General features: G+C 36.2%; 1 protein-coding gene across 6 annotated transcripts in view; it reads right to left on the bottom strand.

Moving 5' to 3' along the window:
- The window catches only part of PPP4R3A (protein phosphatase 4, regulatory subunit 3A), a 34,087-nt gene that overhangs the window by 2,344 nt on the left and 5,579 nt on the right, over positions 1-26,164 (bottom strand). For 2 of the 6 annotated variants that reach the window (XR_001363065.1, XM_014543683.1), the window contains exons 3-13: positions 22,896-23,513; positions 20,394-20,471; positions 20,195-20,311; positions 18,560-18,715; positions 16,508-16,639; positions 16,304-16,406; positions 14,771-14,929; positions 9,378-9,547; positions 8,162-8,304; positions 7,069-7,259; positions 6,412-6,638 (exon numbers count right to left, since the gene is read on the bottom strand). Coding sequence is in view for 5 of the 6 variants with exons in the window: in XM_014543683.1 (XP_014399169.1) it covers positions 6,412-6,638; positions 7,069-7,259; positions 8,162-8,304; positions 9,378-9,547; positions 14,771-14,929; positions 16,304-16,406; positions 16,508-16,639; positions 18,560-18,715; positions 20,195-20,311; positions 20,394-20,471; positions 22,896-23,513 (2,094 nt within the window). In the remaining variant the exon portion in view is untranslated. Of the gene's footprint in view, positions 1-4,322; positions 5,041-6,411; positions 6,639-7,068; positions 7,260-8,161; positions 8,305-9,377; positions 9,548-14,770; positions 14,930-16,303; positions 16,407-16,507; positions 16,640-18,559; positions 18,716-20,194; positions 20,312-20,393; positions 20,472-22,895; positions 23,537-26,164 lie in introns of those variants that run through there. The other 4 variants (XM_014543686.1, XM_014543684.1, XM_014543687.1 and 1 more) reach the window with 4 other exon arrangements.

Below are 26,164 nucleotides of genomic sequence, written 5' to 3' on the forward strand. Positions count from 1 at the left end.
CCCATTCTACTTTGTCTTTATGATTTTGACTATAATACCTCATATAAGTGGAAACATTTAGTATTTATCTTTTTGTGAATGGCTTACTTAATTTAGCCTAATGTCCTCAAGGTTCACCCATGTTGCAGCATTTAACATTGAAGAGCATGAGATTTGCAAACATCAGAGCAAGGATAAGTGGTCTGTGAAACCTATAGCTCATGGCTAGGTCCAGTGATAAAAGGGTCTGTACTTACCTGTAAGACCTATGACCAGAGGAGTAAGAGGTGCTGAACCCAGGACGAACAGACCAGGAAGGTTTAAGAAAGAACTGCAGTTGTTGAAATGAGTCAAGGTAATTTTCTGAACCTAAAATACCCTCTGTTCATGCTACTAGCTTAAAACACAGTGGTACAAAGGGCAGAAATCTCAAGTTCTCCCTTTATATCCACCAGAGGGAACTTTATGGTAAAAAATGAATCAGCTAGGTGTGGAATACCGGGTATAGATGGATGTGTTGTAGAGTTGTGCACCTGAAATCTGTGTTTTGTTAACCAGTTATCACTCCATAAATCCAATTAAAATATGAATCACTTTTAAATTTTAATTTTCACCTGAGGATATATGTATATTGATTTTAGAGAAGGGAGAAATATCAATGTGAGAGACACCAACTGGTTGCCTCCCATGTGCGCCCCAACCTGGGACCCAACCCACAACCTAAGTATGTGCCCTGACGGGGAATTCTTTTGATCATTCATCCAGTAAACATTTGGAGACCCATCTGTGGGCTTGTGTCATACCAGATACTATGAATACATAATTGAAAGGCTGTAACATACCCCTCCTTCAAGGAAGAAGTGCAGTGTCAGGGAACATTTCTGAACATTGGAAGGTGAATATGACTTCATCAGCAGGTAAGGCAGGAAAAGCATTGAGAGGGGCACCTAAGTTAAGGTAGTCTTTTAGGGCATAGCATGACTGGGTCAGGGATATACAAGTAATGTGGCCTGGCTAGTGATTGGGAAAATGGGTACCCAAGGTGCAATCCTAGTGAATCCTAGCATTGAAGGGATAAAGGGGGCCATGAAAAGAAAGTCATGAATGTTAAAGCACATGGTGCAATAGAAGCCAAGAGAAAGAGATCAAGGAGATAGTAGTAAATGCTGTAAAAGTATCAAGTAATGTAAGGATGGAAAGGTGTCCACTGAATTGGCAGGCAGGGTATGACCTACACCAGGCAGTTTTTGGGGATAGTGGGAATAGAAAGAAGCGAAACAAAAACCCATTTAGCATCATGTTGAAGAAATCACTATTCACTGAGCCCATGGAATAACTCACCTAGAAGAGCAAAAAGTCAAGGAAAGTTGTCTCTAATCAGAGCTATTTTAAGGAACAAGACATCTGACTCCAGTAGTTAAGACATTTATCTCTGAAGGCTAACAGTTTCATAAAGAGTCAAGAAGCATTAAGGCCAAGCAGAGAAAAATCAAAGTGATTTAGCATTGGATCACAGAGATGATTGCCCCATTGCCTCATGCGTCTCAATGTCCCAGTATAATGGTAGACAATAACCCATCCCTTAAAACTTTTTATTTTTTTTTTTTTCCCTTAAAACTTTTTAATAATCCTCTTGCTCGAAATGTCATGACAAATATAACCTTGTAAGAATTTTTTCATGTATTTTAAATTTTATTTTTAGAGACAGAGGGAGGAGAGAGAAACACTGAGAGAGGAACATCATCCATCGGCTGCCTCCTACACATACCTCTACTGGAGACTGAGCCTGCAACCCAGGCATGTGCCCTGGACTGGGAATCGAACCAGCAACTTTTTGGTTCCTGGGTCTATGCTCAACCACTGAGGAACACAGGCCGGGCATATATAAGAATTTTGATGGTCCCGTTTCCCTCCAAAGTTCTAAACAAAGTTTTTTATGGTAAATACTAGAAATTGTAGACAATTTGAAGTTTTCTACTTCAAGAAATCTTCCAGTTTAAACTTGCTGTTCTAAATAGAGACTGTTGCTTAAATCAATTTAGAACAGAACCAGGAAGAATATTAACCCCTGCTCTATGCCTCCCCATTGCCAAATTCACAAAAATTGACTTGCAAATTGGAGTTCCTGGGGACAAAGTGCAGGATCTGAATACAATCAGACAGGGAAAAACCATCAGGCTTCTTCCTGTCAAAAAAAAAAATGCCCGGGTAGCATTTCTGGACAATTCAGGATGTCAAGGTGTTTCCTGCAGCAATTATAAATGTGTCCTCAGAAATCGTTTGGTAATCACTCTGAGTTGTTTTTTTTTATTTTAAGCATTACAAATTGAGCAAAAGAACCAGTATCACTGAAATGGAAAATAATCTATTCACATCATTATATTTATATCAATTACCAAGACATTATGCTTAAGAACATGGACTTTTGAGTCAGATGGAACTGTGGCAATTCAAGTGTTGTATTTATAGCTAATAGTCTTCTTGCTAATTTATTGCTAACAGTCTTCCTCAATGAAATGACAAGCTATTTTAGACCTCACTTTTCCTATTATAGCAACTTGTGTTAAGTTTCTGCTTCAGTAACCATAATCACTAAAGAAATAAAACAATCCATCAATTAAAGGGCATCTCTTAAATGTCCAAGGCCAATGGTATCTTTTTAAAAAATATAGTACACCATAATTGATGAAGGCAAAACCAAGAACGCTCAGAATATGAAGGCAAGTAAGTATTCCAGGACTCAGAAAGGTGTATTTAAACTGTATGTTTAGCCTTGGCGGGTGTTGCTCAGTGATTAGAGTGTTGACCTGAGCAGTGAAGGGTCTTGGGTTCAATTCTTATTCAAGGACACTTACCTTGGTTGCAGGTTAGATCCTGGCCCCAGTCAGGGCACAACCAATTTCCACCCCACCTCCCTTCCACTCTCTCTAAAAATAAATAGGAAAAAACAGCCCGGGGTGAGGATTAACAAAACAGATGCAAAGTTAACTCAATTTGTGTTCAAGAAAGACATCCTGCCTGGGATTTTTACAATACCTACATGATGCCACCAGAGCCGATAAGCTATTGCAGCATTCAATATGTTGTCATAAAAGTACAAAAAGAGAGATACCAAAAATTAAAAACTAAGTTCTTAAATAAATAAACATAAACAATAAACTGTATGCTTAAAGCAAAACATTTCACACGGTACTTTCATTTCACATGGCACATGATATACTTAACTTAGATCCTATTACATTTTTCTTATCTTTATTTGCAAGATAAGTGGATAAACTTCAATTATTAATAGCCAGAACTTGTGACTCAGAAGTAGCCCTATACTGTAGTGAAATACACTTAAACTCTTCTATTTAATTATACACTCAAAGTTTCAATTAGCTAAAAACAAAACACTCCTCGTGTAGCAAATGTTGCTTTCCGGATTTCCACCCAACTATTCAATATAACCTTATTTTTGGTGCCACAAATTAGAATTTACTAAAGACCAAAGCAAACGAAAAGCTTAGAAGCACACAGTGCTTAATTAAAACAGTATCCTTTCCTGGATATGAATTTTTACTCACATTTGCAAATATATTCTTCAGTAAGTTCTAAAATCTTCACTTAAAGTGAGGGTATGTGGAATTGAGATATTTATTTTCATTCTAGCACACCTAAGACAATAAAAAAACCTATTTAAAAAAAAACTGTTTTAAAAGGTACTAGCTGATGGTCCTCTGGCCAGGTATTAATTTAGGAACCACCACCATCAACTCCAACTGGTATTCCAAAGGGAGTAGTTTAAAAAAAGAAAAGAAACATACAACTAATACAATTTCTATTACTCTTCACTTTTCTTTTTATTATTCAAAAGTCAAATGTTAATTTTTAAATCATCCATCCTCAATTTTTATTTAATGTACCGTCATTTTCCCAAGATATGAAGTTTCAGAATCTCTTTGGAATACTAATGTCACTGTTCTAGGTTTAACAAAACTGTTGAAAGTTTAAATTCCACTCTATTTCCCTGAATTCTCAAGACAGTTGCTGATGTAAATTTTAATATAAAATATTTAGTCACAAAATAGTATTGCTTTTGTATGCACATAGTTGTAAGATTACTTTGCTTTTGTCAATAAAAACTATACCATCTTTCATAAAACTCTAAACAAATTAAGAACTGTGATGTAGAACAAAAATTACACATGGTAAAACAGGTACCAGCACAACGTTAGGTTATATTACATCAAAAAAAAGTTTTAATGGTCCCAAATATATATACTCAACTAAGCATACACTCAGGGGAGCAAAAAATCAAAAACAAAATTAAACAAAAAAATTATGACACAAATGACCACATCTAGAATTCCACTCAATCTTTAATCAAGTAGGGACAAATCCCCACTTTTAAAAAATCTGCAGTTCGAAGGGCAAAGGGAACAGATAAAAAAGAGGAAATTTTATATTCGCCCCTCCCCCATAGGTTTTCCAAACCTGTTTGTAGCTTGACTAAAATGTTCAGAATGTATGGTTTTAAAGGCAGGTCTCTTTATACAAAGAAACTGCTGGCATTCTTAACTAGTGAAGAATTATGGCTGAAAAGCCTATTCTTCTGAGTCTCAAACATGGTCCGACAAAGCATATTCTGATTGTAGCAACTGACCAGTCAATCCAGAGTTCCACTTACAAAACCCCTGCCCTGTTGGCTTTATGTTTCCATTTCCTTCCCTGAGAAAAGGGCAATGTGTGGTCCAAGCTGGAGAGCTCAAGGCTTACGTCTTTCCCCTAATGTGTAATATCCCCTCCTTCTGCTCCTTTGAATTGGCACTTGATGAGCAGAGGTCAAGTGTGCGAGGCTGATCTGTCAGTCATTCACAAGAGACCACTGCTTTGTTGTGAATTTTGTAGGGGATAGGGGTAGAAGAACCAGTTTTTTCAACAGGTACTGATTGTAGGCAGTTGCCATTATTATGACTCAAACTTTGCTTTCTTTGACAATGGTAGCATGTCTTCCTTGTCTTCATCCTCGTCATCATCCTCATCATCATCAGGATAATCTACCAGACCCACGAGGCCTCCCTGTTCAAAACAAGGATTATTTAAAGAAAACACCATATTTTCAACATGTTTTAAGTTTGGGTAAAGGATATAGAACCCCACCCCCATCTCAATATACAACCGTGGTTATTTCTGGGTAGTGAGATTATATATAACTGAAAATTCATTATTTTTATATATTTCCTAAATTTTCCAGAGTAAAACATAAAATTAGTAGTTTATAATCCTAGTAAATCACCCAGGAGATAAAAACATTAATGACTAAATTTAAAATGTTAAGATTAACAATGCATTAAAATTTTTTCAGCAAAGTTTATATAGTATATCAAAATATCTACAAAAGATTAAACAGACCACTAGAAATGAGGGCACACAAACGATCAAACATTAGGAAAGTGATTCAGCCCTGTCCCCGCCCCATCATTTCATCTGGACTTCCCAGAGGCCTGCTCACGACCAGAAACCACTGTAGTTCACTTTTATTTAGATGGAGGGTGGGTCGTGAGATTCAAACAGCTCTTGCCTGGAGCCTCTCTCTTCATCTCAGCATTTCTCATATTCACTTTTAGCCCTTAGGGGTCCCTGCTCACATCAGAGGAATGATCATGTGTTGATGGGCATTATATTTCTGATTTAGATCAATGAATCCCAAATGCTAGTCTGTTATGCTAATCCAGAGCAGCATAAAGCAGCCCAAAGAATTGATTTTCATTCTGAGAATCTGTCTTTCCTACATTTTTGGTGTCAAAATTTTGATCCGTTCTTTAAATGAAATGTTATTAATAGATGGTTTACTCCTTTTTATAAACCTTGCTTGGCAAAATAAAGTCAGACGTGTCTAGATATTTAGATTATCTTTTCCCCACGAAGTCTTTATCTTGGTATTAATTGGGAAATTGATAAAAAAATAACTTAAGCCCATCTGGCCTGGCTCAGTGGTTGAGCATCGACCTATGAACGAGGAGTAATTCAGGGTTCGATTGCCGGTCAGGGCACATGCCTGGGTTGCGGGCTCAATCCCTAGTGTGGGGTATGCAGGAGGCAGATGATGAATGACTCTCTCTAATCATTGTTTCTCTCCCTCTCCATTCCTCTCTGAAATCAATAAAAGTAATTAAAAATTTAAAATAAAAAAAATAACATAACTTTTAAATTCCTGTCAATGTTGTGACACATACAAATCTGAACCTGAGATTCTAAAATGCAAATAACCAAAATCAGAATATATTCAGACTCCTATATTGGTCACAAAAAACGTAAGTAAGTTCAAGTGATGATAGGAGAATGATTCTCTAGTTCACAAATTTAAATCAGTTCCAAAGGATAGTAACTGTCACAAAAATTATTGTTGAGAAAGCTTAAGTTAGATAGGCCTGGGAGTCAAAAGTGTACCTTGGTAGTAATAGCTGCCGTCTGAGACGTATTTTTAGGGACGGATCCAGGAGATCCAGGAGATCCTGGGGATCCAGGCGACCCTGGGGATCCAGGCAGGTTCGTTGCAGGTGACTGGCTGGTGAGGTTAGTCTTTGTCCCACTAGAGAGGGAAAGCTTGAAACTTGGGCTTTGCCGGCCGGAAAGATTTGTTTTCAGAAGTACCTCCTTTTCCTCACTTTCTTTTACTAAAAATAAGAATGTTGTCAATAGTTGTCAAACATACTCATCTTTAAAAATCCCCCAAATGAGGAGACACTAGAACAGAGTTTACTCCTCTGCTAGGGAGAAACACTGAAGATCAATCTCTGAACAAAACTTACTTAGCAAAATACTAAACATCATTACTACTGAATTTTTATTACTGATAAGGAATGAAACCTTCAGTATCATATTCAGTGTTTCTACCCTTTCTGATATATTTTCTCCTTAAGTAAAATTAAGAAAATTTAGTTTATGCTTTCACAACAGAACTATTAATTCACACTCTTATAAGCAACATCTTTAAAATTTATGTTGTCATACATACAAATCAGATACTAATCATACTGTCACAAAATAAGAATAAACATAAGGTGAGAAAGACTTCATTTCTCCTTGTTCATCTTTTCAACATACATTTCTTCCTTTCCATGAATTTACTTATTGGATCCATAATATCATCATCATTTTTAGCTTTGTCAGATGGAGACACTACAGCTTCTCCATCTTCCATGTCATCTTCATCTGTGTTGAACCACATCTCCTCTTCATCTTCGAGTGTTCTGGCATCTCTTCGATATCTATGATTCCTCAAAATGGACCGCATACTATGAGTAAAGAGAAGATAGAGTAAACAGACTCATAAAGACTTCACTAGATATTCTTCAAGTATTGTTCTGAATTAGATACAGTCTTTTTTTAAAAAAATATATTTTATTGATTTTTTACAGAGAGGAAGAGAGAGGGATAGAGAGTTAGAAACATCCATGAGAGAGAAACATCCATCAGCTGCCTCCTGCATACCCCCTACTGGGGATGTGCCCGCAACCAAGGTACATGCCCTTGACCGGAATCGAACCTGGGACTCTCCAGTCCACAGGCCGACGCTCTAGCCACTGAGCCAAACTGGTCAGGGCTGAATCAGATACAGTCTTAATAGATAAATGGGATAAAACAGATTTATACACTAAAGACTGACAAAAACAGATTTTACCCAACATGTAATTTAGAAACACACTGCCATATCTAGTATTAACTAGTGGAATTAAACTTCCTATGATCAAAATTGTACTATTACAGATCAGTTACTAAACTTAACATTAGGAATTAACAAGTCATAATTTATGGATTTTAAAATATAGCATAAGTATGTGAATTCAGGTATTTAGGAAAATGTACAAGAGTTCTTAAAATAATTTGTAATTCAAAGCAAGTAAGATAATATTTTGATTTGTTTGGACACATGAAGCTTCAATGCCACATAAGTGGCATTCTTTTCTTTTTCATTATCTAGCTTGATATATGCTTGAGGAAGAGCCCACAGATCAAATCCACCTGCATCTTCAGGAAAACACTCACACTGACCATTATACAGAACCCTACCACTTCTAGTCACTAGCTGCTGTTTCCTCCTCCCCTGCCAAGCCAAACAGCAAAACACAAGCAAAATAAGAGTCACTGCCCTACAACTTGTCACTGAATGAACAGGTTCAAATTCGAGGTAACTTACCTGTCAAGTTTGGGATTATCTTGCCTTTCTCTTTGTTGTTCAAATCTCAATTTTAATCCTTTAAATGTCTGTACATAATCTACATCTTCCAGTGCTTTCCAGTAATTTTCAATAACATGAGCAGTCAATGATTTTATATCTTCCTATAAAAAAGAATTATAATAACAAATGAGATGAAATGCTATTTTAGAAAGATATGACTTCCTTGTCATGAACTGACAAACCCACCCAAAATAGTCTGACTTCATAAAATTATTATACTATTGTAGAGATCATCAAACAATGAAAATGGGCATACCATATTGGGTTCTTCAGTAGTCCCCAGTTTTTGGTGTACCTCAGCATTATCTGTGGGTCTTTCCAAAGTAAATGCCCAGGTACCATCTGGGCAGATTTTAAATCATACTAAAGTGTTGGAGGTGGATGGTGGTAATGGTTGCTCAACAATGTGAACGCACTTAATGCCACTGAATTATATACTTAGAAATGGTTAAAATGGCAAATTTTATATTACATATACACTTTACCATAATTTTTTAAAAAGCATGCCACAGATAACTCTAACACACACCAATATTTGAAAAGCACTAACCTAATATATTATTAAAGAACCAAGAAGAGTTTGTTATGAAATTGCTCTTTAGAAACATATGGGAGAGCCCTGGCCAGTGTGGCTCAGTTGGCTGAGCATTGTCCCATGCACCAAAAGGTTGCCAGTTCAATTCCTGGTCAGGGCACATGCCCAAGTTGCGGCCTCGGTCCCCAGTAGGGAGCATGCAGGAGGCAGCCAATCGACATTTCTCTCTCTCCCTTTCCATTCCTTTCTTGCTCTAAAATCAATAAAAACATATTTAAAAATAGACAAAAAAGTTTAGAAAAAAAATAAAAAAGATTTATGTGGGAGAAAGTCAAGAAAGTTAAACAAAAACACATCCAAATCGTTATCAACTGTAATGTTACTTTCCTAAAATGATTACCCTGACAGTATTAAAGCAGTTTTCAAACTATTCTACAAAAAGGAATCATAGCTGCTGAGAGAGATTATTTTGGTTTTTATTAGTTTGAATTGACTCTCTCTCACAAGCTTTTGGTAACACACGTTTTCTTTTAAAAAATTATCTTCAAATACAATAACTCAAGCCAAAGTACCAATAATGCAGATTAAAGTTCCTCAATAATTAAAACCAAAACCTAACTAATAAAGTACAGAACCTACCACTCTAATAAATTCAAACATCTCTATTATGGCAGAGTTCATCAGATTGTAGCGGGATCCATTGTTGAGAAATGCTTTGACTACTGGTTCAAACAAAAAACTTTTCATTATGTAGCGGTTGTAAAACTCATCTTTTAATCCAATAATCTTTCTCTTAAAACGAAGAGCACCTGAAATGAAGAGGCATTATTCAAATTATATACCACACTTCCATATTTTAGACTCACAAAAAAAAAAAAATCTGTCTAATAAACATAATTCTTCGTGCAGTGATGTTACTGCTTCCAGAAGTATGAACCTAAAGATAAGGATTACAAAAGGGTTATCAGAAAAAAGTATTCTAAGAGTAGTGTGTGTCATCATAGAACACAAGTCTTAGAGAGCCAGAAAAATTCTGGAAGTTACTAATGACCAAAATGTACTTTACAGCTGACATAGGAACTAAGATAGGGCTAATGAATGAATTAACCTATCATACTACTTAAGATGAGAATCTAAATATATCTGTTTATATATACCGTCAAAACAACAGAAAAACCATTGTTTTATTAGGGCAATCCATTGGTATAATTTGACCATTACTTTTGGACACTTTATTATTTTGCATCAGAACACATGGTTGCATTGGTTTATTTGTGGACGTGCTTGGAGAAATGCTATAAACCACAAAAATCTGCATGACCCAAAATTTGCCTTCCTATATTTTAAAATAAATTTAGAGGATGTTATTTTTAAAATGTGGTCCTCTATGCTTATTGCAGCGAGTATGCTTTTTAAATTTTTTTCATAGTTTTCCTTTTTTACAATTAGGCTTTAACTTACAGATTAAAAGGTATATTTACATCTTGAGGTATGGGGAGTTAAGTCACCATTCGTCAAGATCCAAATATACGCAGACAGCTAGACTTCAACAAAGCCCTCTTTACCTAAATGGAATTATCAGTAAGTTAATGCCCCAGTTACTGTAAACAGTTCAAAAAAGCATACTCACTTCATGCAGTCACATCGTCTTCGGTTGGCAAGATTAAATATTGTGTTTGTATTTTGGTTTCTTTGGAGATCATGGAAGTGGCTCGTTAAATTGCCAATTTGTTATTAATCAAGTCCTTCATGAGCAGGTAGCCAGGCAACCATGCTGACACGGTTTCTGGGTGGGAAGGCAGAGGAGTAAAGCAGCTCAATTTTTCTTTCGTTGGCAGAAAAGAGGTGCACAAGTGAATGCCCAATCAGGTACAGTTGATTATAAACTGCCTTAACAATCCAACTTTAAGAGTGTTTCTTTCTAAAGAGACACTCTGGGCAGGGAATTTCAAAATAGTTTATATAATAGCAATTGCATTTTATTTTTTAAACTAATGACTATTTTCAAATACATAAGCATGGTGAAATAAGACATTTTATACAATAAGAGGCATCTTTCTGTGTTTTAAGTCAAACCAGAACAAGGGTTTATTTTCCCAAAACAATGGTTTTAGAGTTTGGTTTTTCTTTTATTACTAGACAAATGAACTTAGTGAGGCAGTTCCATTTGTGAGAATAAAAATCAATACTTTAGAGCTCATGCTACTACGGCCAAATTTTAAGCTTTTAGTAATTAAGGCAAGAGCTACTAAGAATTGGTACTCTAACTTTGCAGGCTTTGTGGAGACTTGTGTCCTACCATAACACACACTAACTGAACCCTGTGGTCTGCATGCAGTTCCTAGGTAAGTGAAAAGCAGCTCCCTTCCTAGAATTCACTAAGACTAAGGGTATGCAGAGAGCACCACCATTTCCTCAAGAGCAGTTCTGTTCAGAAACTGCTGATATAGATAGAAGGTAGTTCTAAGGTCTTTTTGTTTTGCTCATTTCCATTTGCCCTCATTTATTTTTATCAAAACTTGTATTGTTTCCACTCAAACCTTTCCCCAAAAAGAACCTGCATCAAGAATATCCAACCACTATTTTTTGCTGTTGGATAAAAAAATGCTTTCAAAAATTTACCAGAGTTCTGAGAAGTCAAGTTGCTCAACGGAGTTTGAGAGAAAGCTTTTGGGATATGTCAAATTGACATAACCATAGGATTTGCAATGTAAAGTGCACTCTACTTCCACTCACACCTCTAGCCTTCATTATTAACAAGCCAGGGATCTTTTGTGCTTAGTTTCAATCATCTCTAAAACAAGTAATCCATCTTTACCTTATACAACATGAGATTTCGTGTAATAAGTTTGAGACTTTATGCCTCATGTGTAATTAAATGATAGCTGAATAAAAGCACCTCGAACAAAATTACCTCATTCCTCTTATAGATTTTCATATTTTCTACAAAAATACAGACAACATAAAAATATGAGCTAGAAGGCTACAATGTAAGATCCAAGAATCCTGCAAAGGCCAAGAAATAAAACTGCTATTACTAGTGTGTGTGTGTACATATCTCTAACCTATATTTGAAAGTATTGCTGGTCTCAGCTACAGACTTGATTAGTTGTCTTTAAATATGATAAAAGTATACTAATTAAGCAGCAGCAGATATAAAAAATGAAGTTCCCCAAGTCCCCAAATTGTTTACATTTAACCATTTATATTTTGTCCTTACAAGTATGCATCTAAATTTACTTACAAAACCCTCCCTTACAAAACTATACCTAGTATTTTAATGTACTCCTTTCTCAGAAGACCAAAAATACCTTAAATCATCTCAAATTATATTTAGTTCTTCTAGAAATCCTTGATAAAAACTCCTGTATACTGCAAAGCCAGTCCTAAAGAGCTCATTACTACTGACTGGCATCTTCTTTCAGAAGCTACTTATATTCTCAGTACTGGGAAGATAGCCACACTGAGAATAATTTGAGGGTTAGGATTAATGATAACATCATTTGGAAAATATTAATAATAAAATATAACTAAGATTTATCTGGCATGCTTGAATTTCCTAAAAGATAAACTTCCATTAATTTGTAATGATTCTCTTCAGAGTTCTCATTAAATTATGAGACATTTTCTTTGCAATACTGCAAGCCAAATGAGATGGAGAACTGAAGAGATCTTTCCTGCCACTCTCCTATGGGACTTGTATTCTACCTACCCCCGAACACTCACACACCACTTTTCCACATTTGCACATCTTAACAGCGTGTTCAAACAAGAATGTCACACTCGCCCCATGATTAATAGAAATTCAACTGAACTCTTTCAAAATTTCCCTGATCTGCCTTATTCATGTAGAATAAACCATTTCCACTAAACATCTAAACACATCACAATATAGTGCTTGTGATGATGTGTTTTGATTTTTATAGGCCATCTCCTGAGTACAGGTCAAAATCATCTTCATTTTTCTAATTCCAAGTACATATCATACTTCTTCAAATCGAAGATGCCACTGATTGCAAACTCTTTATCTTTTCTACTACTAGGAAAACAAAATGAACAAACAGAACTACAGATCATGCCATTAACTGTGAAGACTTACCTTGAGAAATGATAAATGCATACAAATATATACCTTAGGGCAGCGGTTGCCAACCGTGGACCACTGTTGGTCTGTGAGGTCCGAAAGGTTGGTGACCGCTGGTTGAAGAAAACCTTTGAAGCAGCGGTCACCAACCAGTGGTCCATGTGATCCTAAAGATTGGCGACCGCTGCCTTAGAATCAATGAAATATGGTAGTATTTATTTTTATTAAATTTATTGAAATAAACTGATTAACTTTTTTATTCAGATGTTCCATTCCGTCCCACCTGCTCACAAACTCCCTTTCCCACATTCAAACAAAACCTTCTATGGTGGACATAATTCAAAGAAGCATTCATTATAAACTCCCTCTCAACTTGGTCTTGGGGCTCACTTTTGCTGTGATAGGTATACAAGGAAAATGCACATTAATTTAAAAGCCCTTCTTTCACATGTGCTAATAAAGCTCATAAATGTATGCAAAAGCAGGATAGAACCAAAATAATGAATTTATTTTTTTGCTGCCCTTAGCAGTCTAGGTTAATACCACCGATACTATTACTTCTGGCTGGAAAAACGATCACTAAAGTATTATCAAAGGTTCTGGGTAATTAGCAGAAAGTAGTTGGTACTAAATATCTGAAAACGGAAAAATATACTCTGTCCAGATGTATTCTCAGTACATACTGCAATGTGTACACAGGCCTGAAAAACTGACAAGTGTAACAACTGTTATCCTGATAGAAAGTTAAATGAATTTTTTAGAAGGAAACCTATTTCTAATAGATAAAGGATAAAATGTTGATAAAACAAATCAATACCAGAAGCAGTCTTATATAATGTTTTTATAATTTAAGGATGTTTTTAAAAATCAAGGAAAAATATGTTAAATGATGTAAACCAAAAAGAGCAAAAACGGGTATGACTATGATGCCTTTAAACAATAACAACAAAACAACCAAACTTACCTATAAACACCAAAAAGCATAAGTTAGTTACCAGCAGATGTCTCTTAATGAGTCACCAGGGTACCCCTAAAATTGGTCTACCAACTTAACCAAAGAAGGCTGGCTGCTATATGATCAAGAATTGATTAACCGATTTCCAATATAGAAAAAAATGTTTTTTTACTTCAATAAAGTAGGGTCTTAAGAACACAGTGAAAGTCAATTTTAGAGAACTGTGTAACCATAAACAACCTTGTTAAAGACTATCTGTTGCTCTAAAAGAGTTGACAAACCATTCCATAAAAGTGTACACAGTACATATTCTAAGCTTTGTGAGCCACGTATGGTCATATGGTCTCTCACCTTTTTTAAACAACCCTTTAAAAACATAAAAACCATTTTTCAGTTTGCCAGTTGCACAAAAATAGACCACAGGCCAGATTTCGCCACAACTGCCACCCTGCTCTAAAATATCTGAGGTAACACAATGTCAATAAAGCTGGAGAAAAATCATTTGTGGAATTAAAAAATGGACCATCTGTAGACATCTGTGCTAGGCATTCTGTAACTTGAGAGAGACTGTGCTTTGTGAACTCAGTTCTATTAGGTATAAATTTTCCAAATTATGAAAATGTTTCTTCATGATTTCATTTGAGACCAGTCTAACAAGAAGAATGCCTAATTTGTAATTAGTAATGCAATCTAAGGTTAAAAAATAGTAAATGAGGTAAAATGATCTCAGGTGCCATCTTAATGATGGAATATAACACTCTACGGCAATACACTTTACAGATATACTTTAACCCTTTGCTGGATAGTAACGAGAAAGAATAAAGTCAGGACAATCAGCTGCTCAAAATGTGGCACAAATACATAATCGGTGTAGCTTAGTATTAGCTCCTCTGACCTGCAATCAGTGATCATTTCTTCTTAGGCAATGAGACCTAAAAATACCAACAACATGATAGTATATAGATAAGTAATTCTACCAGAAGCAACACTTACATAATGCCAAGAAAGCATGCTTCGAGGCCATAAGCACTAGCACTCTCCGGAGGATGTCCTTATTAATTATGTAGTTCTTTATGTGGTAGGTATGATGCTCCACACAAAATGTTAACAATTCCAATACAAGTGCCAACAACTGGGCAGTCTGAAAATCATCTAAAATAAACAAAACACAATTTATATTTAATGGATAATTTTCTTTTTCTCCCCAAATATAAGAACCTAAATTCAAATCAAGTAAAATTCCTTCTATTAACCTAAGTATTTTAAAGTTAAGGAAAAGGAAACTAACATTCACTGAATGCCTACCATGTACTAAGAATGATGCTTTACATTTTTGCTTCATCTAAATAACTCTATGAGGAATTAGTTTTACAAGACCCACGTCTGAAAAGTTAGTAAAGCAGAGATGGGATACAAATGTACTACATCTGCTGTATTCCAAGTGCAAGAATGCTCTACCACGTCTTAACACATCCCTCAGCAGAGCATAGGTTCTGCCAGACACATCTAGTCTTTGGTGGAATTATTCTACTTCTATGAATGAAGTGTGTTCTGTGCCTCCTTTATTATACATAATGAATCCATACTGAATTACAATGATTGGTGTATCTTCCTCACCAGGCAGTAAGCCTCTGAAAGTATTTTACTAATTTTTTTCAATTCCCCCATTAAGCCCCTAAAGATTATATAGCACATGCCTTCCATGCAATGGGTTCTCAATAAATGTTTGATGAATAAAACATGTGGGTCTGGAAAAAAGCCTCAAGCTTTACCTAACAGGAATAAAGTAGGTAGGAGAAATGAGTATATCTTGTTTCCAAGACTTGATTCCAAAGTCATCAAATGTAAATTTAACATTTATTTTCTAAGTGGTGCTATAAGTTAAACTATTCTATACTGATAATTCATATGACAAAATAATATAGTTATTCTGAAAGCTTCAATAAGGAATTTCCCAATGAAGACCCTACAACTACTTTCTAAACAGACAAGCTAAAAGCAAAAGGAATAAAATGCAAAAGTAATAAATAATCATGTTTTGATTCATCCTCAATGCAAATATAAACAGCTTAATATTGAGTACAAGCTTTGCTCTACTACACATTTGGAGTATAAATAACTTAAAATGAATTTTCTCATAGCTACTTCTATTTATTTCACCTATATAAATGCAAACTAAAAACAAATACTGCCAACAAAAAATTGTTTTAAAATTCTGAAGGCGCCCTGGCCAGAAAGCTAGAGTTGGTTAGAGCATTGTCACAATACATCAAGGTTGTGGATTCATCGGGGACAAAAATCAACCCATGAGGGCATACTGGTAAATAAATGGAACAATAAATCCCTCTGCGCCCTCCCATTAAAATAAAATTTTAAAATCCGAAAGCAATTCTTATTTTCTTTGATCTCTGATTATAACACTTTAAAGAAATTTTACTTTGAACACCTCATCTGAAAATACATTAGACCTCTATGTTAATACCATGAGTTTCAGAATTCAAGAACTACCAATCTGCATTATCTTACCTTTGCTAGGTTTGTCTTCTGTTGTATTTGCCAGTAAAGGAGCAGTGAGGACATGCATACAGTGTTTGTAGAAGAAACCCAGAAATTCAGTCTTTTCTGTTTTCTAAGGAACCAAAAACACTTCCATGAACTTTAACTGCATTGGTTACTATCAGCAATAATCATTATACTAGCATGATAAACAGAAAAACATCCGTGGCTTACATTGGAAGTAGCTAACATGTTTTCTGGGTCAACTAAAGTTCGAAGCAGGCCCATAAGTTGGACTGCTCCTCCAAGTTCAGGGTCTGTATCACAAATCATATGTTCTATAATGAGGTTGATGAGCAAAATATCCTGGTGAGAAAAATACAATAAGGATCACTTACTATGGGGGAATGGAAAGCAAATACTATGACATACTACAGCATTATAGCTAGCTCTAGCAATCTTGTTAACCTCAAACAAAATGAAATGATTGACTGACTTAACAGGTATATGGCAGTGTTTCCCTAAAATATGGCACAGGCACATTACACTAAATACTACCAAAATTAAAGTTTCTTTCCTTTTCTAGTATCTGTAAATCCCTCTGATTAAAGCAAAAACAAAGTTTCAATTTGGTGCTAATAATCTTTACACCTTTTGATAACAAAATATCCTTCCTGAAGAAGGCAAATGGGCCTTAGGTTCATAGCTTTAACAGTAAGAATATTTAGCTAAAATTTATAACATTGTTCTACTTTCACTGCATTTTTATGGGATTCCTTCTATTCATGGCAAATGATATCTATATCTATACTCCATTTATGGAAATGATATAAAGTTTCCACTTTAAGAAAAAAATTAGTTGGTACCTGAATGTCTGAAATCGGGGAAACAAGATTATAATATTTAAAGGAAAACACAGGAGAATAAATGTATTCTATAGACTCCAAATGTCACTATGACTGGTGTTCCTGGCACAAGGAGTAAATAAAAATTGAGAAGGATTCAATGAGAAAATCCCTGCTCTTGCCTATATATGCAATGGTAGGATAGACAAAAAGAAAATGCAGACAGTATATGGAAATGATGATTAAGACTAGGAATCAAGAGACCTACTGCATGTGAGTAAACTATATTAATGTATCTTCAACTAGTGGGTTACAGGACCAATAAGAATAGCCTTTATTTTAATGCAGATATTTTGGCTTTCAAGATAGGTCTATTTTATAAAAGAAAATGGTAATTAAAAAACAACAACCTTAAATATAGAAGTTACTAGACAGTCTACTTCATTTTGACATCACAACACATTAATTAGGATCTTTTTAAAAGTAAAAGTTTATTTTCTCTTTTTGTAAAACTATGGTAAGAGAAAAAGATCCACACAATTCCAGCCTAAGACGATGTGCCCTACTCTCACCCCACTACTTAGGAAGTTAAGGGCATGCCCTAGCTGGTTTGGCTCAATGGATAGAGCGTCAGCCTGCGGACTGAAGGGTCCCAGGTTCGATTCCGGCCAAGGGCACATGCCTGGGTTGCGGGCTTGATCCCCAGGAGGGGGCATGCAGGAGGCAACCAATGAAAGATTCTCTCTCATCATTGATGTTTGTATCTCTCTCTCCCTTCCTCTCTAAAATCAATAAAATGTATTTTTTTAAAAAAAAGTTGAGGGCAGAAAATCTTAGTTTATTATTAAGTAAAAAATTACTTTCAAGATTTTATGGGGGAAGAAGGGTGGGGGAGAATCAGAATCACTGCTTTATCTGAAAACAGAACAGAGCACATACATTTAGGGTTGTCACGTATGCCATACACCATTTACTCTGGGAGTGCCCTTCCCATTACCAGGATATATTCTCTCACTTACTTAAAATATGTATATGTATGAACAAGACAACAGCTTGTTCCCTATGGTTAGGTAAGGGCCCCTAAATACTTTCCAAGGGACTGTGCTTCATTTCTTCATTCTTGATGATTCTGAGACTCAATCCCTAGCAAAGTCAATGTTTTCCTAGGAAAGTTATTAATTCCGCATACAGAATAACAATTTATTGATAAACGATTTAAACATTACAGAAAGTTAACCTCAGAATTAATAAATAATCTAAAAAATTTAAAAAGAAATTTAAGTTGAGCATTAACAAATAACTGCTGTAAGACACATTTTAAAACTGAGACAGTCACCGATTTAGGGGAAGAATAAGCCAATTGATATTATGGCCACACTTTTCCCAAACATTAACTATTTAAATCTTAAATACAGTTACTGTTAGTGCAAATAATATTTACCTTGTTGGTTATTTTTTGCTCTGTTAACTTCTTACTTACATCATCATTCTGTTGTGCCTCCTGCATGACAAACTCTCGTACCATGGATGGATTATATTCAACCAAGTATGAGAATATATCAGTAGCAGCACTTCGCACCTGTGTATCATCCATGCCCTGCAGATAAAAAGAACTTATTTCTCCTATATTATAAAAACATGGAACTTTTGTATGGCTACATAAATTCAAAACCTAACAAATTATAAGAAAACACTGCAATAAAAAAAAGAGGTAAAGGAAATTCTGCTGCATGTAAAAACCCTTTTCCATGGATAAAGTTATACTTTTTTTATTCCTGTTTACTTTTCTACTTTAACATGTCATCTAATAAGCTGCAAAGTTAACACATTATTATTAAAAACTAGTAAAAATTCGTGCAAGAGTAGGCCTTCTTTCCCCCAGCTGCCGGCACTGTCTATCCTCCAGCACCCGAGACCCAGGCTTCCCTCCTCCAGCCGCCGCAGGCACCCGGGCTGCTTTCTTCCTCTGGTCGCCGCAGGCACCTTGGACCCAGGCTGGCTTCCCTCCCGCCCTGGCTTCAACAGGAAGGACATCCGGAAGACATCCAGTCTAATGAGCATATTACCCTTTTGTTATTATAGATACTAGAGGCCTGGTGCACAGCATTCGTGCACTGGGAAGGGAGGGGGTCCCTCAGCCCAGCCTGCGCCCTTGCAGTCGGGAGCCCTCATGGGAATGTCTGCCAAGAGGTCCTTAGCGCTGCAGCGGAGGTGGGAGAGGCTCCCACCACTGCTGCCCAGTGTCACCAGCTGTGAGCCCGGCTTCTAGCTGAGCGGGGGAGTGCACTGACCACCAGGGGGCAGCTCCTGTATTGAGCGTCTGCCCGCTCACGGTCAGTGCGCATCACAGCAACAGGTCATTCCGCTGTTCAGTCGATTTGCATATTAGGGTTTTATTATATAGGATGGAAAATTCTTAAGGATTCTTTCAGCACTATGTAAGAACTCTAACACTGGAATTTTAGAGGTCCGCAGTCTCTAGGCATGGCCGGCGATCAAAGCACGAGCATCTGTCGTGGAAGGGCAGGTCCCAGCTGACCTCTGGGCCCTGGGCAGCACCTGGGTCCCCGCGCGCCCTCCTCGGCCTAAGTCACAGTGCCCGAGTTCCCACGCGGAGATGCGGTGAGTGCAGCTGGATGCCGTGAGCCAGGGCACAGCGTGGGCCTCTGGGCCGCCCAGTGGTGCTGCACAGAAGCCGTCTGGCCTTGCAGACCAGCTCCTGCACGAACCCATGGGGAGCTTGACCGGCCCCTGTGATCCCGGCAGCTACGGCCTGGCTCACCCGGAAGAGGCCGCATGAGTGCAGGGTGGGCTCCTCGCGGGCAACCAGCACCTGAGAACCTGCTGCCAGAGCCATGTTCCGTGCCACACCCTGGTGGTTAGCGCACTTCATAGTGAGTGGTCAAATGACCACCCGAGGGGACAATTTGCATATTAGGCTTTTATTATATAGGATACTGTGTAATACACAGCTAATATTAAATATTGGCTATAATGAAATACTTGCATGTTACATATGTTACCTTTGTGGATTAAAAACATAGTAGTAATTAAATATAAGGAGAAACAGACTTACAAGGATGACTTCTAAAGCTGGTAATATGCCCATGTTTGACAAAGTCTTGAAAAAAGCATCTCTGTTTTGAGGTTGTAGCGTTTGGGAAAACGCACAAAATTCTTTTAAAAAGTTAACCTGAAATTAGGAAAAAGGATCAGTGAATATAAAAAAATCAGTTGTTTTAGTTTCGCGTCCTCTATATCATCAAAGTTCTTACCAATTCCTGTCTTTTTTCCTCATCTGTTGCTTCATCTGTTAGTTGTGCAAACAAATCTGTCAGAAATTTTTCATCTTCCTGTGAAATCAAAGGATAAATTATGCTACTTAATGGTAAGAGTATAATAAAAAATTTCAAGATGCTATAATAAAAGATACAAATTGTAATAACTGCAAAAAGGGAAGAAGGTATTGGTGATGCTATTTTTTTTTAAGAGATAAAGAAAAACCAAACTATTAAAGGATAAATTGGAGATTTATACAGAAAGATTGTTCTTTATATTTTGGCAGCTCTCTATTTCCTAAGTCTATTTAAGGGCCACATTTTAAATATTTTACTTTTCAGGCCATATGGTCTCTGCCACAACAACTCAACTCTGTTGTTACAGGCCAGATGGTCTCTGCCACAACTACTCAACTCTGTTGTCATAGTAGGACGCAGTCATACAGTATGTAAATGAGTGTGCTGTGTTCAAATAAAACTTTATTTACAAAAGCAGGTATGGGTCATATTTATAGACCCTGGTTTTCATAAGGTTTCGTAATTTTAACTTCAGAAATTAAGGTTCTACAACCTCTCAAATAAAGATTAAAATGAAAATAAAGCTTCCTTGATGTTTAAAGACACAGAAATGACTCAATTTTTTAAAAGGCTACATTCAGAGCTTTTAAAGAAACATTATTTGAAGATAGCCATATACACAATTTAATATGCATTAAATTTTTAAAAGGATTCAAAATACATTCTCATAGGGTAAGAACTTGGAAAGAACCTCAGGTATTATCTTGCCTCCTTATTTTATAATTGAGAGAGATTGAGAAATTTACCCAAAGCCCAATCACAATAGGTAGTAATAGAGCCTTCTTGATTGCCCATTTAATTTTTTTCCATCACTATTTTAAAGATTTTTGTTTTATTTTAATTCCATACTACCTCAGGCTAGAAGTAATTTCAACATTACTTTAGCCCTACAGACATGCCTAAGTCTAAATATATATATACATACCTACATATATATATATGTACACATATAATATCCCACTAGATTATAACCTCCATATTCCCTGTTCTAGGTGCTCAAGAAACATTTTATGATACTGAAGTAGTTTGGTTACTCCCGCCTTTACTTTTTCTAAAATGTACAAATAGGCCATACCTAAAATAGCATCCAATTTCAAGATGTATCCCAGATATAATGTATTCCACCAAAAGGCAATCAAATAATTAAAAAAAAGATTCTCTGAACTGCTACATTTGGGGTACAGAAGTAGAAAGAATAAGAACATTTAATAGCATTATGTAGAGTAGTCAATGGTAAGAGATATGATTATGTACTTAAGGTGGGTAAAAACCTGCTTTAAATTATACCTCCATCACTCCTTGTCAAAAATGTGTAAAATTCTCTTCTTCAAAGAAGCGCTAACAAGCTGCAATTATTACTTAATAAGTAAAACTGGCATTTTACAGGTATAAAGACCAAGAAAACACAGAAGTGACAAATCACTGCATACCAAGATGAGAACTATGTGGAGCTAAAGAAAAAGACCCATAGCACTCAGAACTATGCAAGGAAACCAGGAATCAAACTGGACCAGAACACAGGCTCTACTAGGAAGCTAGCAAAAACTAGTTTCATATCAAAGAACACATGGAAATTGGTACCAAAACCCTTCTTCCTCCTCCACTGTCAATTATAATACACTGTATAGAAGATTACTAGTATACTTACCGGACTGTATTGCCTATATTATTTGTGTCCGTTTTAAATGAATGGAAAACATGTCAAATTAGTCAACATGAACTGGATTTATTACTAGTTCCAGAAAAGTAGGTTTTGGTAAAATTACTTCTATTTGAAGCCCCTTTTTTTAAAGGGTGACAAAGGCCAAAGACACTGGAAATACAGTGTCTAAAAAGATACACTTGTGAAAATTAAATTTGCTGCCTTATTTATAACATGTGCTACCAAGTAGCTTTTACTGATATTTATTTGCCTCCTTTTTTTATTTAACAAATTCAGGTTTCAAATAATTATTTTGTTTGTAGATCTCAGGTAAGGCTTTATAATATGTCTTCCAAGTCATATCACCTATCTGTTATTCTTATAATATCATGGGCATCAAAGAAACAAAAAACGGGAAGTATGCAACTCACAAACCTTTCCACCATGCAGACTTCTATTTCAGTTAGAGTAGACTAATTCACATGCTATGGGATATGATATTGAGAGGTTTTTTGGTTTCAGGAGTGTTACAAATGCAGACTACTGGCCAGCTCAGAGATTTTCAATCGTATTTTGTGCAGAATCCAGAAAATTGCAGCCTAGGCCATTCTGATACAAGCACCCTAAAACACCAGACCTGACACTCGGCATACTGTTAAAAGAAAACTTAGTTATTTAAAAGGATCACAAAATTATTTCTGCCGAAGACAATTAAAAGTTTAAATGTTATTGATCCAACGGGTATTGTTTTAAGTAGGAAAAAAAATGATCAAACTCACCTGCAACATACCAACAATCTCTACCTTATTGAAAAAGATGAAGGAGTGAAGTGTTGATAACATATTTTCTTCAAAGACTGAAGGGGTAGGTAGAACCATATCTTGTATATACTGGACTCTGTATGTCTGATGAATTTTTTGTTTCAGCTCAGGATCTGATATGGGAATCACTTCTTTAAACTTGGCTGTTTTTGTTAGAAACTCCCTGTGTTTTCGTGGTTGTGATAAAGCAGGATCATATTCTAAGCATCCAATAACATCCATTATACATTCCTCAGAGAACATAACTTCGAAAAGAGCAGTTCGATTCAAGAGGAAGATGCCTTTGATAATTTCATATAAGTGGTGCAGTCCTTCAATATTTTCCAAATCCTCACATACATGAAAAAGCTCTAAGAGCTTTTTAATATAACCCTCATTTTCCAGTGCTAGTGCAAGTTTTTCACGACGCAGGGGGGAAGGTAAAGATGATGCCACAAGTTCTGCAATTTCCTCAAGACGACTTAATTCACAAGATGGCAATTCTAAACCTGGCGATGACATATCATCAAAACGCTCCTCTTCAGATTCATCTACAAGGTCCTGAGTGATGTCCACTGAAGGGTCCTTTCCTTGAACCTATTAAATCAGATTTATGATAGCTGAGAAGATAATCAAGCAAATTAAAATGATATTCTTACATAAATACAAGAGATGTTCTAAGAAAACTATAAGCTCAGCCAGTGTGGCCCAATGGTTGAGCATCGACCCATGAATCAGGAGGTCACCGGTTCGAGTCCCGAGTCCCGGTCAGGACACATGCCTGGGTTGTGAGATTGATTCCTGAGGGGGGGGGGGGGGGGGGGGTGTGGGCAGCTGTGTGTGCAGGAGGCGGCCGATCAACATCTCTCTTTCATCAACGTTTCTCTCCCTCTCCCCTCCTCTCTCTAAAATCAATAAAAACATTAAAAAAACTGTAATGATAATTTTCAAGTTTGACTCCAACTGCCTACTTTCCTAAGTTACATTTCTACAAATAATATATACTTTCTATTTTAAGATATGGAATGAGATTCCTCATAAGTGCAAGGTTTACCAGTAACAGCAACATTCTAGGATATGCTAACCTACCTGTGAACATAGTGCTCTGTAGACCCTACCTTCAGACCCTCAATGTAGAGGCCTGATATTGAAACATCCACTCACATCTTATATCCATGGCCCTCTTTTCCAACAGACCAGGGCAAGTCTCAGGAACATTCATAGCACTGTGCTTCCAGGCTAGTCATCAAACTCCTCAAAGTTAAGCTTTGAGTTAAATTCAAACAAATATCATAATGCTGAAACCATAGACAATATATATAACTGTAAGCAACAAAGAAAATACTTAATGTCAATTATAGAAATCAAGGGCCAAAGGGCATATACAAAATGGCTTTGAACCAAAGTGGGTCACTGATTTGCTGTACACACTGGTTGGTAGGTCCAAAAATATGATTAAGAAAACCGAGTGGGAAACAAGTGTACCCATACAAAAATGGAACCACACAACCTGCTATCCCCAAGAATATCTACTAAAAGTTAGGCAACCAAACCACAGAAGAGTTTTCCTGTCTACATACATAAACCTTTCATGGTCCTCCAGAAGAAGTCCTAAATTTTGTCATAAAACCCCAAATTTATGTCAGTGTAGGGGCTTTAATTATAAAAAGATAACTTAAGTCTTCACAGCTAAATACATTTTAAGGTAAAAGAGTATTTTTACAAAAGGTCAAAGACATATGTTGAAACAAAACCATTTTGCTCTCTTGGCAAAACTGCCACTAGAGTTGCCCAATAGGCCAAATTGAATGGTGAAAGCATGGAAAAATTAGGCCTTACATGGAATGGCCAAGAAACTTAAATTGCTAACTAAGCATAGTTAAGAGATAGTGCCCTGGTCAGGTAGCTTAGTTGGTTAGAGTGTCATCCTGATAAATCAAGGTTGCAGGTTTGATCCCTGGTAAAGATACATACAAGCAACCAATAAATGCATAAATAAGTGAAATAACAAATAAATGTCTGTCTGTCTCTCTCCCTCTGTCCCTCTCTTTTTTAAAAAAAATCAATAAAAATGTTTTAAAAAAAGCTATTGTTGACGAATATTGGAAGGGAAGAAGGCCTGGAATATGTCTTGAAATATGCTGTAAGGTGATATCATCTTGACCTTAACCCAGTGGGCAGTACCACTCACAGGAGGCTAGGCACATTTACAGCTTGTACCTGGCATGATCTCAAGTTTAGCTCTGGATTTGTTAATTACATAAGTTCTCATTATAACTTTAGATTCCTAATTTTCAAGCCATGGTTTTACCAAAAAAAAAATTAAAAAAAATGGTAGCATTTGATTAAAAAAAAAAAAAGGAACAAGAGCCTTTATTGTAATGAAAATGCTATCTTCTTGAGGTAATTTGCAAATATAACGTTTAAGAAGGTAATGAATGAAAAGGGTCTGCACTTAAGATACTCTTGGAATCTGATCTGCTCAGGGAATTAAGATGGAATTGTAAAATTTGACAAATATGTTTCAGTCTTACTTTCAAAACAAAAACAACGGAAGAATGGAAACAAAAGATATAAGCTAGCAAAGAGCTTTCATTAAGAGAAAGTATAAATTTTAGAAGTCAGTCTGGACAAGAAGATAATGAGAATGTGAAGGCCATAAAAAATATAAAAAGGGAAAAGAGATGCGCCCAAACATAACTGCTATCAAAGAGTATACTAGAAAATGGTTTCTAGATCAAAAAATGGTGAGATCTTGAGAAACATGTAAGATCTCAGAGAGAGCAAAATATAATGAATTCCCTAGTATACGCCAGGATCCAGAAATATGATTGAAAAGTATAAACAGGATCATAAAAGAGTGACTGAGAAACAAAATACTGAACACACTATGTAAAAGTTGGAGAAGGTCAGAAAAGAACATTAAATAGCCAGTGATTCCTAGGAAAGCATACAAGTACTATATTAGCTGTGCCCCAAATGAAGATGACTAAGGAAAAGTACAGTAAAAACTAGACAATTATATTAAAGGAGAGCAACAGATTGAGTGCAGGTCTGAGTTAAATACTGGCTTAATAGAAGAAGATTGTGCCCAGAGTGTGACTGCTCAACTTAGAAAGGTGAAGAAGAACAAAACTTGTCTGAATGGGTGCTAATAATTTTAGCATACCCGAGCTCATTAATTTCACCTTTTTTGAGAGAACTTTACAGACAAAACCTTGAGGAATATGCTATAAAAATAATGTAAT

The sequence above is a fragment of the Myotis brandtii genome, unplaced genomic scaffold, assembly GCF_000412655.1.
Source record: "Myotis brandtii unplaced genomic scaffold, ASM41265v1 scaffold332, whole genome shotgun sequence".
Taxonomy (NCBI): Eukaryota; Metazoa; Chordata; class Mammalia; order Chiroptera; family Vespertilionidae; genus Myotis; species Myotis brandtii.